Genomic DNA, 13,400 nt, shown 5'->3' on the forward strand with positions numbered 1-13,400 from the left:
TTCAGGCTGCAGACAGACGCCCCTTCTCGGCACAGGTCTCACTGCCCCTCTGCCGCATGTCCCCATCTGCATTTCAGAGGGAGGCTCCAGGGGTACGTTCCCATCTCCGGAATGGGGTGCGCCGGTCTCACGGCGTGCTGGGAGGCTGAGGCAGGGTCCCTCCAGCACCCAGCATGGCACCTGGCAGAGAGAAGGACCCCCAGCACGCTGGCAGTAGCCTCCCCCCAGAGCAGACCTTGACACCCTCGTATTCTGCACGGGGGACCCAGAGAGGGAAAGTTGCAGAGCTGGAACCACCAAGTAACGGGGCGGCACGGCCGCCAGAGCAGATCTGGCCACGTCCGCCCTTGTGGGGGTCAGTTTGCTGACTTCCCAGCCCACACCTCTGCCCGCCGCGCTCGCTGTGTGGCATCGAAGCCTACGTCTGTGCGTATCCGTCTTCCCTGCTGGACTCCGAGGCCCCGACAGCGAGTACTTTGTCTGCTCTGGCTGCTTCCCTGGGTCCTGGCAGTGTGCCTGGCACATCAGCGGCGTCTCTGTATATGTTTGTTGACTGGAGTTACAGGCAAAGGAGAAAGAAACCAGGAGCAGGAGTCGTCAGAAGAGTAGCAGCGGATCAGAGTCCTGAAAGGTCTGCGGCCCACAGAGCAGAAAGCCAGGCTTCCCAGATTTCCGTACAATGCTCTATGCACGGTCACAGAGCGGTGGTGCCTTGCAGACACGGAATAGCAAAGAGCTTCCTACGGTACAGAGCAACTCTGCTTTGTACAGTAGCTGCTGGGTGTGCATTAGATTTTTTGGAAGAAAAGAAAAGAAAACCAGCTTAAATCTCAGTGAAGCCCCTCCAAAGGCTCGTTAGTGAAAGCGTTCTTGTTTAAAACGGGCTCAGGGGCCCCCCCTTTACTCACAGGCTCTCGCAGAATGCTGCGTATGCGCTCCTGTGTTTGGCACGTCCCTCCTTTTCTTTGAGACATCTGAGGCGAACCCCAAGCCCAGACTGATCAAAGTGTCATGAGGTTTAAATATTCCAAATCAAGAATGTCCTGCGTGTTCTCTATCTCTTATGAGAAAATTCTTTGTAATTTAGGTGCTTTCCTATGTCCTCCCCAATTTTTAAGAGCCTCACCATCATAGAAACCTGAAAAACATTTGGGTAATCTTTTTTTTTTTTAAAGATTTTATTTATTTACTTGACAGAGATCACAAGGAGGCAGAGAGGCAGGCAGAGAGGGGGAAGCAGGCTCCCTGCCGAGCAGAGAGCCCGAGGCAGAGCTCGATCCCAGGACCCTGGGATCATGACCTGAGCCGAAGGCAGAAGCTTTAACCCACTGAGCCACCCAGGTGCCCCCAGAGCTAAATTCTTAAACAGCGCGGGGACGAGCAGCAGTGCGACTGCAGCCGGCGGAGGGTCACAGTACACACAGTAACACCCACACATACACCATCACACCCAGAGTCACACACCATCACACCCACCCACCCACACAGTCATACCTCACAGTCACACACAGTCACAGTCACCCACACACAGTCACACTCCACAGCCACACACCATCACAGTCACACCCCCACACAGAGTCATACCCCGTAGTCACACACCATCATACCCACACAAAACCACACAGTCATACCCACAGTCACAGACCATCACACCCACACACACAGTCACAGTCACACACCATCACACACATACAGTCACACAATCACACACAGTCACACACCGTCACACCCACACAAAACCATAGTCATACCCACAGTCACAGACCATCAAACCAACATACACACAGTCACACCCACACACACACTCCACAGTCACACCTATATGCACACAATCACACCCACACCCATAAAGTCAGACCCACATGCACACAATGCAGATGTGAAATTAGCGTGAAAAGATATCCCACTTCACACAAAATTTGACAAATCTAATTCAAGAAATACCCAGATATAATATCTTCCCGTCAGAGTGGAAAAAACAAACATTTTTCAGGTATATAGATCCCCCCATACACTGTAAGTTAGAAAGCTGCTGGAGGTGGTAGACCGCGGTCCCCAGTGTCTCATACATACGCCCATCCCCGGACACCCTCCCCACCGCCACGCAACCCCCAGCTCCCCCGAAGGAGAGCTCCCTCCCATTCGTTGGCCAAAGGCATGAGAGCCAGTGTGACCGACACGCCCAGATGTATCAGGTGTATCAGTGTGTACGACATGCCCCGTATGTGTCCCTCACATGCTGGGGTGAGCCAGCATGTCCCAGACGAGGGCCGGCCCTCCAGCCTGAGTCCCGGAGCACAGACACCGCATAGGCGCAGACGCAGCAGGACTACCCCGGACGCATTTACCAGGACGTAACATCAGCGAGAAATAAACTTCCACGGTTCGTAAGCACTGAGTGTAGGGGTTTTGTGCTTGAAACCTGCAGCTCATCTGGTGAAAGCTGACCGTAAGACCTTTCAACACAGTATCACCTCGCGGGTGACTCACCCACCTGGCAGACAGTTTTCGCGACGGGTGCGAGGAGTATGAGGGTTTCCCGCAACACCGTTTACAGTAACAAAAAACAGAAGGTAACAGCCTACATTTCCATCAGTAGGGAAGGCACCGAAGAAATGACCATTTGGCCATACAGGGGCATACTACACATCTGTTAGAAATGGTTTCCAGGGGCGCCTGGGTGGCTCAGTGGGTTAAAGCCTCTGCCTTCAGCTCAGGTCAGGATCCCAGGGTCCTGGGATCGAGCCCCGCATCAGGCGCTCTGCTCAGCGGGAAGCCTGCTTCCCCCTCTCTCTCTGCCTACTTGTGATCTCTGTCTGTCAGATAAATAAAATCATTTTAAAAAGAAAAGAAAAATGGTTTCGCAGCTTTTAAAAATTCTTTGCGTAACTGTACATTACAGCACGACCGTTCTGCACGTGCGTTTTCAGGTAGCAGAGTGTGTTTTCCATTTTGTCCATGTTGGTAGGTGTGTAATTGCTCACTCATGTGCCCTCATCTTGTCTGTGTGAATACCCACTTGTAAGCCTCCCCACCCCGCTCACGGGAGCCGGGCCACGGTTGCCACCCAGAACGGTCTAGGGCGAGCCTCCCTGTGTGCATGTGCAGGGACGTGTGTGAGACGGTCCAGCCCTCCAGCTGCCCGGCCGTGCTCAGGTCCCAGAGCTGTGCTGACTCATGCTGCAAATGCGAGCTCCCACCTGTGTGGCCTTGCCCTCCGGCTCTCTGTTCCACTCTGTGGGGCCTGAGCTAGGGTTATAAACACCACCATGAGCCGCAAAGGCCTTCTAAGTGTACAGGGGGTGTCAAGTGACCATTGTTCCTAGGAGGGGAGCTGGCTGCGATCAGGAGAGGGAGGACAGCTGCCCTCAAGTCCATGTTCGATGTTTTATTAAAAAACAAATAAAACTAAGACAATAGGATGCAAACTTCAGATTTGATCAAGCTGCCAACTTACATGTCGTTGTTTTTATGTTATTTGAGTCTGTTTAGTGTATCTGTCCTCGCGTGCGTGTGACCATACAGGAGCGCCTTTGGGCTTTACGGAGGGATTCAGGTCACTTCTGGGAAGTGGGGTCAGCAGGGCGTTACCCCGTCACACCTTTCTTTAGTGTTTGCATTCCTTTTAGAAACCTATATCACGTGCATGAATTTGGAACCCTGAAAAGAAATAAAATAAAATGAAATGAAAAAAAAATTGAGGAGGGCTGAGTTTCGGACTGTATGGAGGAGATGAAAGGCTTCATATTCCCAGAACTTGTGTTTTCTCGTCTGTAAAATACAGTTAGAAGCTACTTTGTAGGGCTGCCGTGAGGATGATGAATTATTCATGGTCAACCTCCCGCAGAGCGCCTTTACATAGTAGGAGCTAAATAAATAATAATTGTTTACATTATTAATAAAAGTGTAGGATACGCTCTGTTTGCAAATTTACTCACCCTGAAATGTGCAGAGAAAATAGATGTAGTTTCTTTATTTCTCAATAAGTGATCTGTTCTTCCACATGAGCTCCCCACGGGGAAGGATGGATCTTCGAGCCAGGAAACTTAGTTTGATTCAATAATTTAAATGCGCAGCCAGCGTCTCAGTCCCGTGCCCTAAGTGCTGTCTCTTCAGATTTAAACACTTGGACTCTCAGATCCGTGCTGCCCGCCCCCTGGGGAGACAGCCTCAGATTTAGCAAATAAAAATGCAGGCCATTCAATTACATTTAATTTCAGGTAAACAACTTTTTTTTTCTTTTTTGGTGGTGAGTCCCAAATACTGCGTGGGACATATTCATACTAAAACAAAACAAAACACTGTATTGTTTATCTGAAATTCACATGTAACCAGATACGCTGCATTTGCTTTGGGCAATCCTATGTAGTGGGTGAATGGGGGAGGGGGGCACGCGGTGCGGGGGGGAGATAAGGCCCCAGGCCCCCCGGACTTCGGATGTGCACTGGGCAGGGTCTGGGTCCAGTCCCTGGGCTGTGGACAGGCTCTGAGGTCCACGGCTGGTGAGACCCACGGCTGGTGAGACCCACAGTCTGTCTCTCACCTTACCCGGGGCCTGGCCGGACCAGCCCCATCCGATGTCTCCTCCATAGCTCGTGCTCTTTGGGCCCCGGAATGGGACCTCCACTCGGTAGCCACTGCAGTGGGGTCACTAAGCCCTCAGAATAGTAGGATCCGTGGCAGGTCCCTGGCTCTCACTGGAGCCCCTGGTCATGCAGCCCCAGGGAAGCAGGCATGAAGTTACAATGAGCCTAGGAAAGGTCAACACCAGTCTGTCCTCTCCCCAGACAGTTAGAAGCTACTGTAGGGCTGCCGTGAGGATGATGAATTATTCATGGTCAACCTCCCGCAGAGTGCCTTTACATAGTAGGACAGACAGACGTGTCCTCCAGCTCAGACATGGCCATGAGCTCAGAGTGTCCCCGAGTCCCTAGCCTGAAGCAGAGAGCCAGCAGCACCCTGGCCACGGTGCTCCCGCCGTGGACCTTCCTCCCTCTGCCTTCCTGCGTCCCTTGTCCTCTCTCTGCCTCCACTGTCCCCAGTCCCCCAGGGCCAAGGGGCAGGCCTCCCCTGCTCCTCCTGGAGGCCCTGTGGCCACTGCTCAGCACACACTCCATGGATATGTAATCAACACCAGCTATATTCCGGCGGCTAGCAGGAGCAGCAGTAGGAAAGACAGAGCTTCTCGGCCTTACACCTGGTGCCATTGAAGACAAGGACAGTGAGCAAATACAGAAAATCCCCGTCCTAAGGTCCCAGCTTCACGGAACAGGACAGTGAGCTCTCCAAAGGGGGAGGAAGCGGGGGCGGGTAGGGGCTGGCGGCGTGGTCGAGGAGGCTCCCGTTCAGGCAGGTGGAGAAGGCGTCTCAGCAGAGACCGGACTGAAGGAAACAGGCAAGCCTGCCAGGTCCGGGGCAGAGGGAGCGGTGGGCACCCTGCAGGACCTTCCCGGGCCCGGCTGGCTGGAGCAGAGTGAATTCGCAAAGAGGTCAGAGCGGAGGTCAGAACGATTGCCTGCCTCTAGCATACTTTCACGATGGTCCAGAAAATAATTTGGAAAGCCCCTTTTGCTCCCTGGACTCTCTCCTTGCTCAAGAGACTAAGGACGTTTGACCACAGCCCAAAGCCACAAAGGCCCCTTTGCCTGGAGCCCGCCCTTCCCTCACCCCTCCAGGCTCTGGGCTCCCCAACGGCCTTGGAGTTGGGAAGCCGACCTAAGGCAGGGGGTGGACACACGGCCAGACCTCCGCACAAGAACCCTGCTGGCTAATCAGTGTTTGCAAAGCGTCCCAAGAGGCCAGTGGAGAGGCCGACCTCTCCGGGAGAACCTGTCCAGGACGCCACTGGGGTGTCTGTCCTTCCCTTGCACTCAAGGCCTCACCTGGGATTGGCATCAGCACAGGGACCATGGAGCGAGGGGGGAGTGAACCCCGAGATGCTGTTTGGGTATTTCTGCAGTGTGAATACGGGAGTTCGAATCGGCTCCCTTAGGATACTAAGGGCACAAAGTTAGGCAGGGTCCTGGGCACACGCGTGTGCAAGCTGGAAGGGAGGCTGGATGCTCCTGTGTTTCAGATGAACTAACGGTCTTCTTTCTGTTTCTTCTCTGGCTTCTCCTCTCTCCCCACTCAGGTCCTGGAGTCCCCACGGTGACAGTGCACAACACGACCGATAAGAGAAGTAAGTGCCTTTTGCTCTTTTCTGGAATCTTCCTGCGCCGGAGAAAGGAAGCCCAAGTTCTGGGGCAGAATCCAGCCACGTGCTCCTATTTGGAGACACAGATGGCACGGTCCTAGCAGTTCAGAGCGACCCCCACAATGGCCAGTGTTGCTCAGTGTGGTGGGCGGTCAGAGCCACGAAGCCAAAAGATGAGCTGAGGCCCGGAGGCCACTGCAGCCGTGCATGGTCCCGTCTGCAACCCAGGCTCTGCAGCCTGGCCCTCCACGGGGGGTCAAGTCTCCACAGGCATTTGGAGTTCGTCTGCCCTTATGGGTGGGGGACATCTTCACGGGACAAGGGGCCTTCCCTAGGGGACCTCCCAGCACATTTTTGCTTGAAGGGACCCCAGGCAAGTTGACACGCACACCTTTGTGTTTAGTACTCGTGTAATTCAGGCACATCCCGTCCCAGGCAGACCCTTGTAGAGCTGGGAATGAAGAGAACATGCCCTCACCTCTTTCCTGGTCTTCCTCGACCCTGTCCCCAAGGAACCCCACTGCTTCCTTCCTCCTGACCCCTGATGCCTTCCCACGGTGGTACCACCAGCCCTGGAAGGACCCTGCTCTGCCTTCAGACCTCAGGCTCCGAAGGCAGCAGTCACTCTGCCCGTCCCTTGAATATCAAGGCAGCCAGGTGTCCGTGACTCTGATTCCCGGCCTGGGGGTCAGGCGTCGAGCGCCCCTGGCGTGCGGGGGTAAGGAGGGTGGAAGGCGGAGTCTCCCATGTTCTATTTAGACGCTGGTGAGAAAGTGGCTGAAGTGTTTCAAAGTAGGTAAAACAGATTGATTTAAAGAGAGCATTTAGAGAATAATCCCAAATGATGACCGTAGTCCACAAAACTTATCCAGTAATTACTGGAGACTCAAAAGAGAACACTGGAAATAGATTTTTAAAATCACTTAAAATGCAAAAGAAGTCCAGAAAAGGGCTGTCAGACGGATACGAGACCCCTCAGAACACTTGCGTGGCCATCAGTGGGGAAGTCACTGCGCCGGACTGTCTCTTGTCCTCTCGGGGGTACAGCGTTCTGGGCACCACAGTGCCCGGCCCCGGGCCTCATCTCCAGCACCGCTGGGGAGCCTCCTGGGAGCCTGTGAGGTTTGGGGTCTGCATCACGTGCCCCATAGGGATGGGATGTGACCCGATTATCAGGGCTACACCCCACCCAGCCACAGGCTGCCCACTCTTGTGGGCACAGGGGCTTGGAGAGTCCTGGGGAGGCTGCCCGAGGCCTTGGGCCAAACGCCCACCTCAAGGCAGGCCTCTGCGGGGTCGACAGACACAGCCTGGCCTGACAGCCTTGTTTTAAAAAGTGTTCGTGCTCAAATCTCTTTAGCAATGATTTTTCACTTCGAAACATGGAAATATTTCAAAAAGCCTCAACTGGAACATCTTTTTGTCTGAAGAGAATGTGTCCTACTCACTTAGAGGACTTGTTAAAATGTAAGAATTCTATAGAGTGTGAGTGTGTGAGTGTGTGTGTGTGTGTTTATACAACGGAGTGTCCGCCATCACAAAGAAAGAAACCTTGCCGTCTGCGACGACGTGGATGGAACTGGAGGGTAATGTGCTACGTGAACTACGTCCGTCCGAGAAAGACAACGATCATGTGCTCTCCCTGCCATGTAGACTTGAAGAAACAAGACAGAGGATCCCAGGGGAAGGGAGGAAAAGATGAAATCAGATGAAACCAGAGAGGGACACACCGTGAGAGACTGTGAACTCCAGGGAACAAACCGCGGGCTGCTGGAGGGGAGGGTGGGGGATGGGGTCCCTGGGGGAGGGGCATTGAGGGGGCTCGTGACGGAACGAGCACTGGGTGTTACCTGTTACTGAAGAATGACGAATTCTACCCCGGGAACAAACACACACACAAACAAAAAGTACATAGAAAATCTCCTGATATTTCATGAAGCTTTTTCCTTCTTAAAAACCTGTGGTCTGATGCATGCCGAACGGGGTGTGTGGTCGGTGTCCTTGCCGGACACTGCCCCGTGCTGCAGAGGGTGTCACTCTGGGGGGAGGCTGGGTATGGGGTGCGTGGGACGCTAGGCCCTGTTTTCGAAATGTCCCGTGAATTTATGATTCTTTCAAAATAAACAGCCTTTTTTCTTTGTTAAATCAATAGTAAAAAACACAAAACTATTTCTAGGTGCTTTTCCCCGTTTTAAGTAAACTAGGTGTGGCTGTTCAGAAAGGCGTTCGCTTCAACCCTCTGACTTGCTTCTTTGGAGGACGCTGTTAGGGATCCGTCCACATCGGGGTGACGCGGCGCCTGCGTCTGGGGAGGCCTTGTGCCCGGTAGCCACACGCGGGTCCGGCCGCGATCACACATCCAGGGCTGCTGGGGGCCAGGAGCGCGAGCCCGGGGAGTGAGGCCCAGTCCCTGCTTGTCCTCGGGCTCCCGTGGGCCTGCACATGAACGCAGGCCTACGTCTTAGGTGCCTCCACATAATGACACAGGCTGTTTATTCTCTTTATAAAATGGGGCAGTGTGCATGCGGGTGTCCCGCACCGTGAGAGCGTCTGGGAAGAATTCTCCCTGTGCCCACCAGCGCAGGAAGCAGGGGGCAGCTCTCGGTCCGAGAGGTCTCCCGATTCTGCAGGGAAACCAAGCGACCCCCTTCTTATCACCGGGTTGGTGGCTGGCTGTGACAACCCCTCTGCCCGGTCAGCCCCCTGAGTCTGGAGGTTGTAGTTGTCATCCGTATTCTGGGGGGACCCCCTGAAAAGAGGTTTTTAGAGAAGCATTTCACTGTTTGGGTTCAGGGGTCACAGTTGCTGGTGACTCCCGGGGTCGGGGGGCATGGAACGGGAAATGGAAGGATTCTGCCCGCAGCCTGCCATTGGCCCACGTGGGGGCATCGGGGCACCTCCCGTGAAGGTGGCACCGCCATGCTGTCAGCTGAGTGCGGGGAGCCAGACTGTGTCTGGGCCGTGCGGATGTGGCTGTGGAGTCCTCTCCGACCACACGTCCTCACAAGCCTGCGCGCCCGGCCGTGGGCGGACCCCGGCTTTCCCACAGCCTGAGCCTCGCTCCGGGGGGAGCTCATCCCGACCCGCCCGTTGCCGCGTGTCTGGTCTCACTGCGGCCCAGGGTTTTCGGGAACACAGACGCAGACCCCCAAGGTGGACATAGAATGACTCCGTGGTTGAGCTGCTGGGGGGGTCCACCCCCCAAGAGCAGAAGAGGCGTGTCCATCCCCGTGGATGAGGACGTCAGGCCCGTACAATGGCTCCTTTTCACGCGTGAGAATCTCGGGTGTCCCTGGGATCCGGCAGCTGACTCGAACTGCCCAGCAGTGAGATGGCCCGCGCTGCTCCCTGCGTGCACCCCGTCTGCTGCAGCTCGCCCTCCCCACCCCTGCACACGTGTCCTCCTGTCCTTTCCGCCCTCGAGCGGCTTTGGGGCCAGACGACAGGGCAAGGGTGAAGTCGGGGGTTCCCCAGTGACTGCGACAGTGCGGGCAGCCTGGCTTCCTGTGAGCGCCAGGGTCACAGCCTCTGACTCCCCATCTTCCTCTTGCCAGTCCCGGCCCTGCCCCGTGCCCCATGCCCACGTCCTGCTGGCTGCACAGAATGCCGGGAAATAACTCTCCTGCCGGCTCCATGCCCCTCGGGTAAAATCAGGAACCCGTGACTGGTGGTGACAGCCACTGGGAGCACCACCCCCGGAATCTGAGTGCACATCCCCCAGAAACGTGTGCCGTCGCAGCCCCAGAGGCTGCAGGTTCAAGGTCGGGATGTGGGCGGGGTGACGGGGTTCCAAGGCTGCGGGGGAAGGCGGTCCGCCAGCTCCCAGTGGCGGCTGGCAACCGTTCTGGCATTCCTGGGCTGGCACAAGGGTCACCGTTCCTCGTCACATGGCCTCCTCGTGTGCGGCCTTGTGTCCAAATCTCCCCTTCCTACAAGGACACCAGTCGTCATGCTGGATTAGGACCCTCGCGGCCTCAGCCCAACTTGTTTCTGCTGCAAAGACCCTGATTCCGAATACGGCCACCCGCAGAGGTACTGGGGGCGAGGACGTCAGCATGTTTGAGGGATACAATCCAACATACGACACAGCAGAACGAGGGTTTGTAATTTGCTCCCGTGAAACCCAGGTCGTGGGATCCTTGTCGCTGTCCCGGGAGGAAACCCATCACCATCGCCCCCGCTTCTGGCCACGCTTCTGGGCGGGAAGAAAGAAAAGAAGGTTGTGTGGGATTTGTTGCATCGAGGCCCAGCGGAGGTCAGCGTCATTTCCGGCACACGGGATTCCCTCACAGGGACCCACTGAGATGCCAGAGAGGCCCCGGAAGGAGGGAGACAGGCCGATGGGTGCTGCAGCCACTGTCACACGAGGAAGGTCTAGGACACAACGGGCTGCCTTTGCCCGTCCCTGAGAGGGGAGTGACTGAGGCCGTACTTATTGGCCGTTTCTGTACAGATCACTCCGCCTGAGCGAGCCCATCAGATACGTCCCTGTGCTGGCCTGTGGAGCTGCCCTCCGGAGACCCCAGAGGGCAGACAGGTGTGCCCAGTGCCAGAGGGGTCCCTACGAGGGGGTGGACCCCACCCCACCACGGAGGGTTCTCTGACTGCGGCGGGGAGCACCAGCGCCCAGCCTGGGGGTGTGGGAAGGGAAGAGGAGAGGTGCCACAGCGCGGACCCAGTGGAGGGGAGCACGGGGGGAGATGGGGGCTTGGGACCCACCCCTGCCTGCACTCGTGAGCCCAGAGTCTGCAGAGGGCACAGAAGACAGAAATGTCCTAACAAACCTAAGCATATAGGAGAAGCCGTGGAGGGCCGTATTTAGTGCCCGGTGGGAGTGGAGGTGGGAGTTCTGGGTGTTTATCTAACCCGGAGTCAAGGTCTCCAAGACCTGAAGGGAGTCATGAGCCTTCATCTAGGGCTCCGAGAAAATTGGCTGCTGTCCTTCTAATCTGGTAGGGATTTGAGATTTGGGTTATCTTTGTGATTTTTTTTTCAAGTCCTCATTTTCCCCACTCTGCTGTAGGAATTCCCAGATTACAAGCGATCTCGGTGTGGAGGGGTAGGAAGGACGAGGGCCGAGTGGTGTTTATTTAACTCACTGGGCGTGGGATTGCTGTGCATACGGGGCTCACCGCAGGAAAGAACAGAACCCCGTTTCGTTCTGGGAATCTGAGATTTGGGAGTGAAAAGATATTAGATGACAATGGACGGAACATCTTCATTCCAAGGCTGGAAGGTGCAAGTCAGTCTGGCACAGCGCTCCCTGGAGGGCCTTCCTCACGCCCCGGGTACGGTGGTCTGGGGAGGCGGTGCGCTGTGGGCCTGCCCGCCCCGCAGCCTCTGTGCTCATCCCTCGGGCTCCCTCCGTCTGGGATCGCTGCGGTCATCTCCGTCCCCCGTGTCCTCAGCCGACGCCAGACGCACGGCCTCGCTGGTCAGATGCTACACGTCACTCCCGAGGGCTGTGGCGGTCACAGGGATGGTCGAAGGGCACACAACGCAGTTCCTACTCCTCACCGACAACCCGTGAGGGCGACCCGGCTCGACGTCTCAGATGAACACGGAGGGTCTCGGATTGCCAAAGTAACCAACAGCTAACACACTGTTTCTCCTGGAATTCTGATGCATCAAGAGCAAATCATCTGAATTCTCTCGAAAGAGAGAAAAGAAGGAAGAAAGGAAGGCAGAGAAACAGCAAACCGCAGTGCACTCCCATTTTTTTTAAAGATGGGGTCAAATGTTCGGATTTTTCAGGTCACGAAGTCAGTGAATGTGGACGGAAGCCGGCGGTGCGGGCTTCACGTGGATGTTGGGACGTGCAAAGGAATCTGGAGCAGGAGACCCAAACCCCGGCAGCCCCCAGCCCCTGCCCTGTCCCGGAGGGGGACAGCACGGACAGGCAGGGGTCCTCCTGGGATGTGAGAGCCGGACGCTGAGGGCCGGGGCACACGGCAGAGCCTGCGCCAGAGTTCCAGCCTCTGGTCCTGTCGTGTTGTCGTCATCGTCTAAACCAGATTCTCTGATCACAGCTCCCGAAATCAACCCTGGGTTAGTCGACTCAGCGCCGAGTCCCTTGCCGTGTTTAAACCTCACGCGTCGGGAAGGCCGTGCTGCCTGGCTGTGTGGACGGAGACGGAATGTGGGCGCTGCATGCGCGCGGCAGTGACAGGAGGGCCCCCCCCGGCTCTCGGGAAGGTGGCTTTTGGGCACGCTGTGGGAGGCCTGGTCTGCCAGCTAGCATGCGGCCTGTGCTCGTGGCAGCTCCGGGCTCCGAGGACAGAAGCTTTGGGAACGATGCCGGTCCGCTGGAGAGAGGCCCCGGCCAGGTCAGGGCCGCTCGGCACAGCCACCCCAGCCGTGCTCTGCCACGTGAAATGACTGTTTCAGAATTCTTTGTCCTCTCTCGTCCTCCCCGCTGACCCCAGCGCCACCCTGGGGATAGGTGACTTCTTTCCCTTCAGAAAATCTGACCTTGTGAGCAGAGCCTGCGGCCCTGTTCGCAGATGTGACTCTGAATTATTTAGAAGCAGTTTCCTGAAGAACGTAATTATGGCTGGGACCAAAGTACACTCATCTGGGGCTTGGGCATTCATACAACTTAGGAGCCGGGACAGAAGAGCCACAAAACCACAGTTACTACGTGGCTGGTGTTACCGTGAGGAGGGCATACAGCTCGGCTCCTCGGACGCGCCGTCCAGGCCGCGGCCCGGCTACGAGAGGCCCGGACATGCCAGCGGGGCAAGGAGACCCCACCATGGGGCGTGATATCCGGCGCTCGCTCCTGTGCCTCTCCTTCCCACGGACACACAAGAAGGGCGGCCACCGCCTTGTCATCCGCAGGTCGGCTGCCCATTGGCTTCTGGCAGATTCTGGTCCCATTTCCCCGAATGCGGCCAAGTGGGGACCCCGCAGTGCCGTGAGCAGCAGGGTCTGGGGCAGCCTGCGGGCCACGGCGCACCCGTCCGCTGGGGTCCAGCCAGGGTGGGGGCGGCCCCTCTGAGCCGGCCCGCGCGCCTGCCGTCTCACTGTGTCCAGATCTGATAATAGCTAATTCTGCCAATATTAGAGGGGGCGCACATTTAATTAAGGAGTGGCCATTTGTATGCTCCCGACGGGAGGTCCCCGTGGCCATGAAGTCAAAAGAAGGGTCCTTCGGGAACACGCCAATCTTCTCCTATTTCCTCTGCTGAGCTCCTGCCTTCTT

At 56.4% G+C, this 13,400-nt stretch overlaps 1 protein-coding gene across 1 annotated transcript in view; it reads left to right on the forward strand.

The window, feature by feature from the left end:
• Positions 1-13,400, forward strand: part of DPP6 (dipeptidyl peptidase like 6) — a 650,194-nt gene that overhangs the window by 612,460 nt on the left and 24,334 nt on the right. Inside the window, 1 exon segment of the mRNA XM_047695453.1 lies at positions 6,134-6,181. Within this exon segment, the coding sequence (XP_047551409.1) occupies positions 6,134-6,181 (48 nt within the window).

Source organism: Lutra lutra, chromosome 11, assembly GCF_902655055.1.
Source record: "Lutra lutra chromosome 11, mLutLut1.2, whole genome shotgun sequence".
In the NCBI taxonomy this organism is placed as follows: domain Eukaryota; kingdom Metazoa; phylum Chordata; class Mammalia; order Carnivora; family Mustelidae; genus Lutra; species Lutra lutra.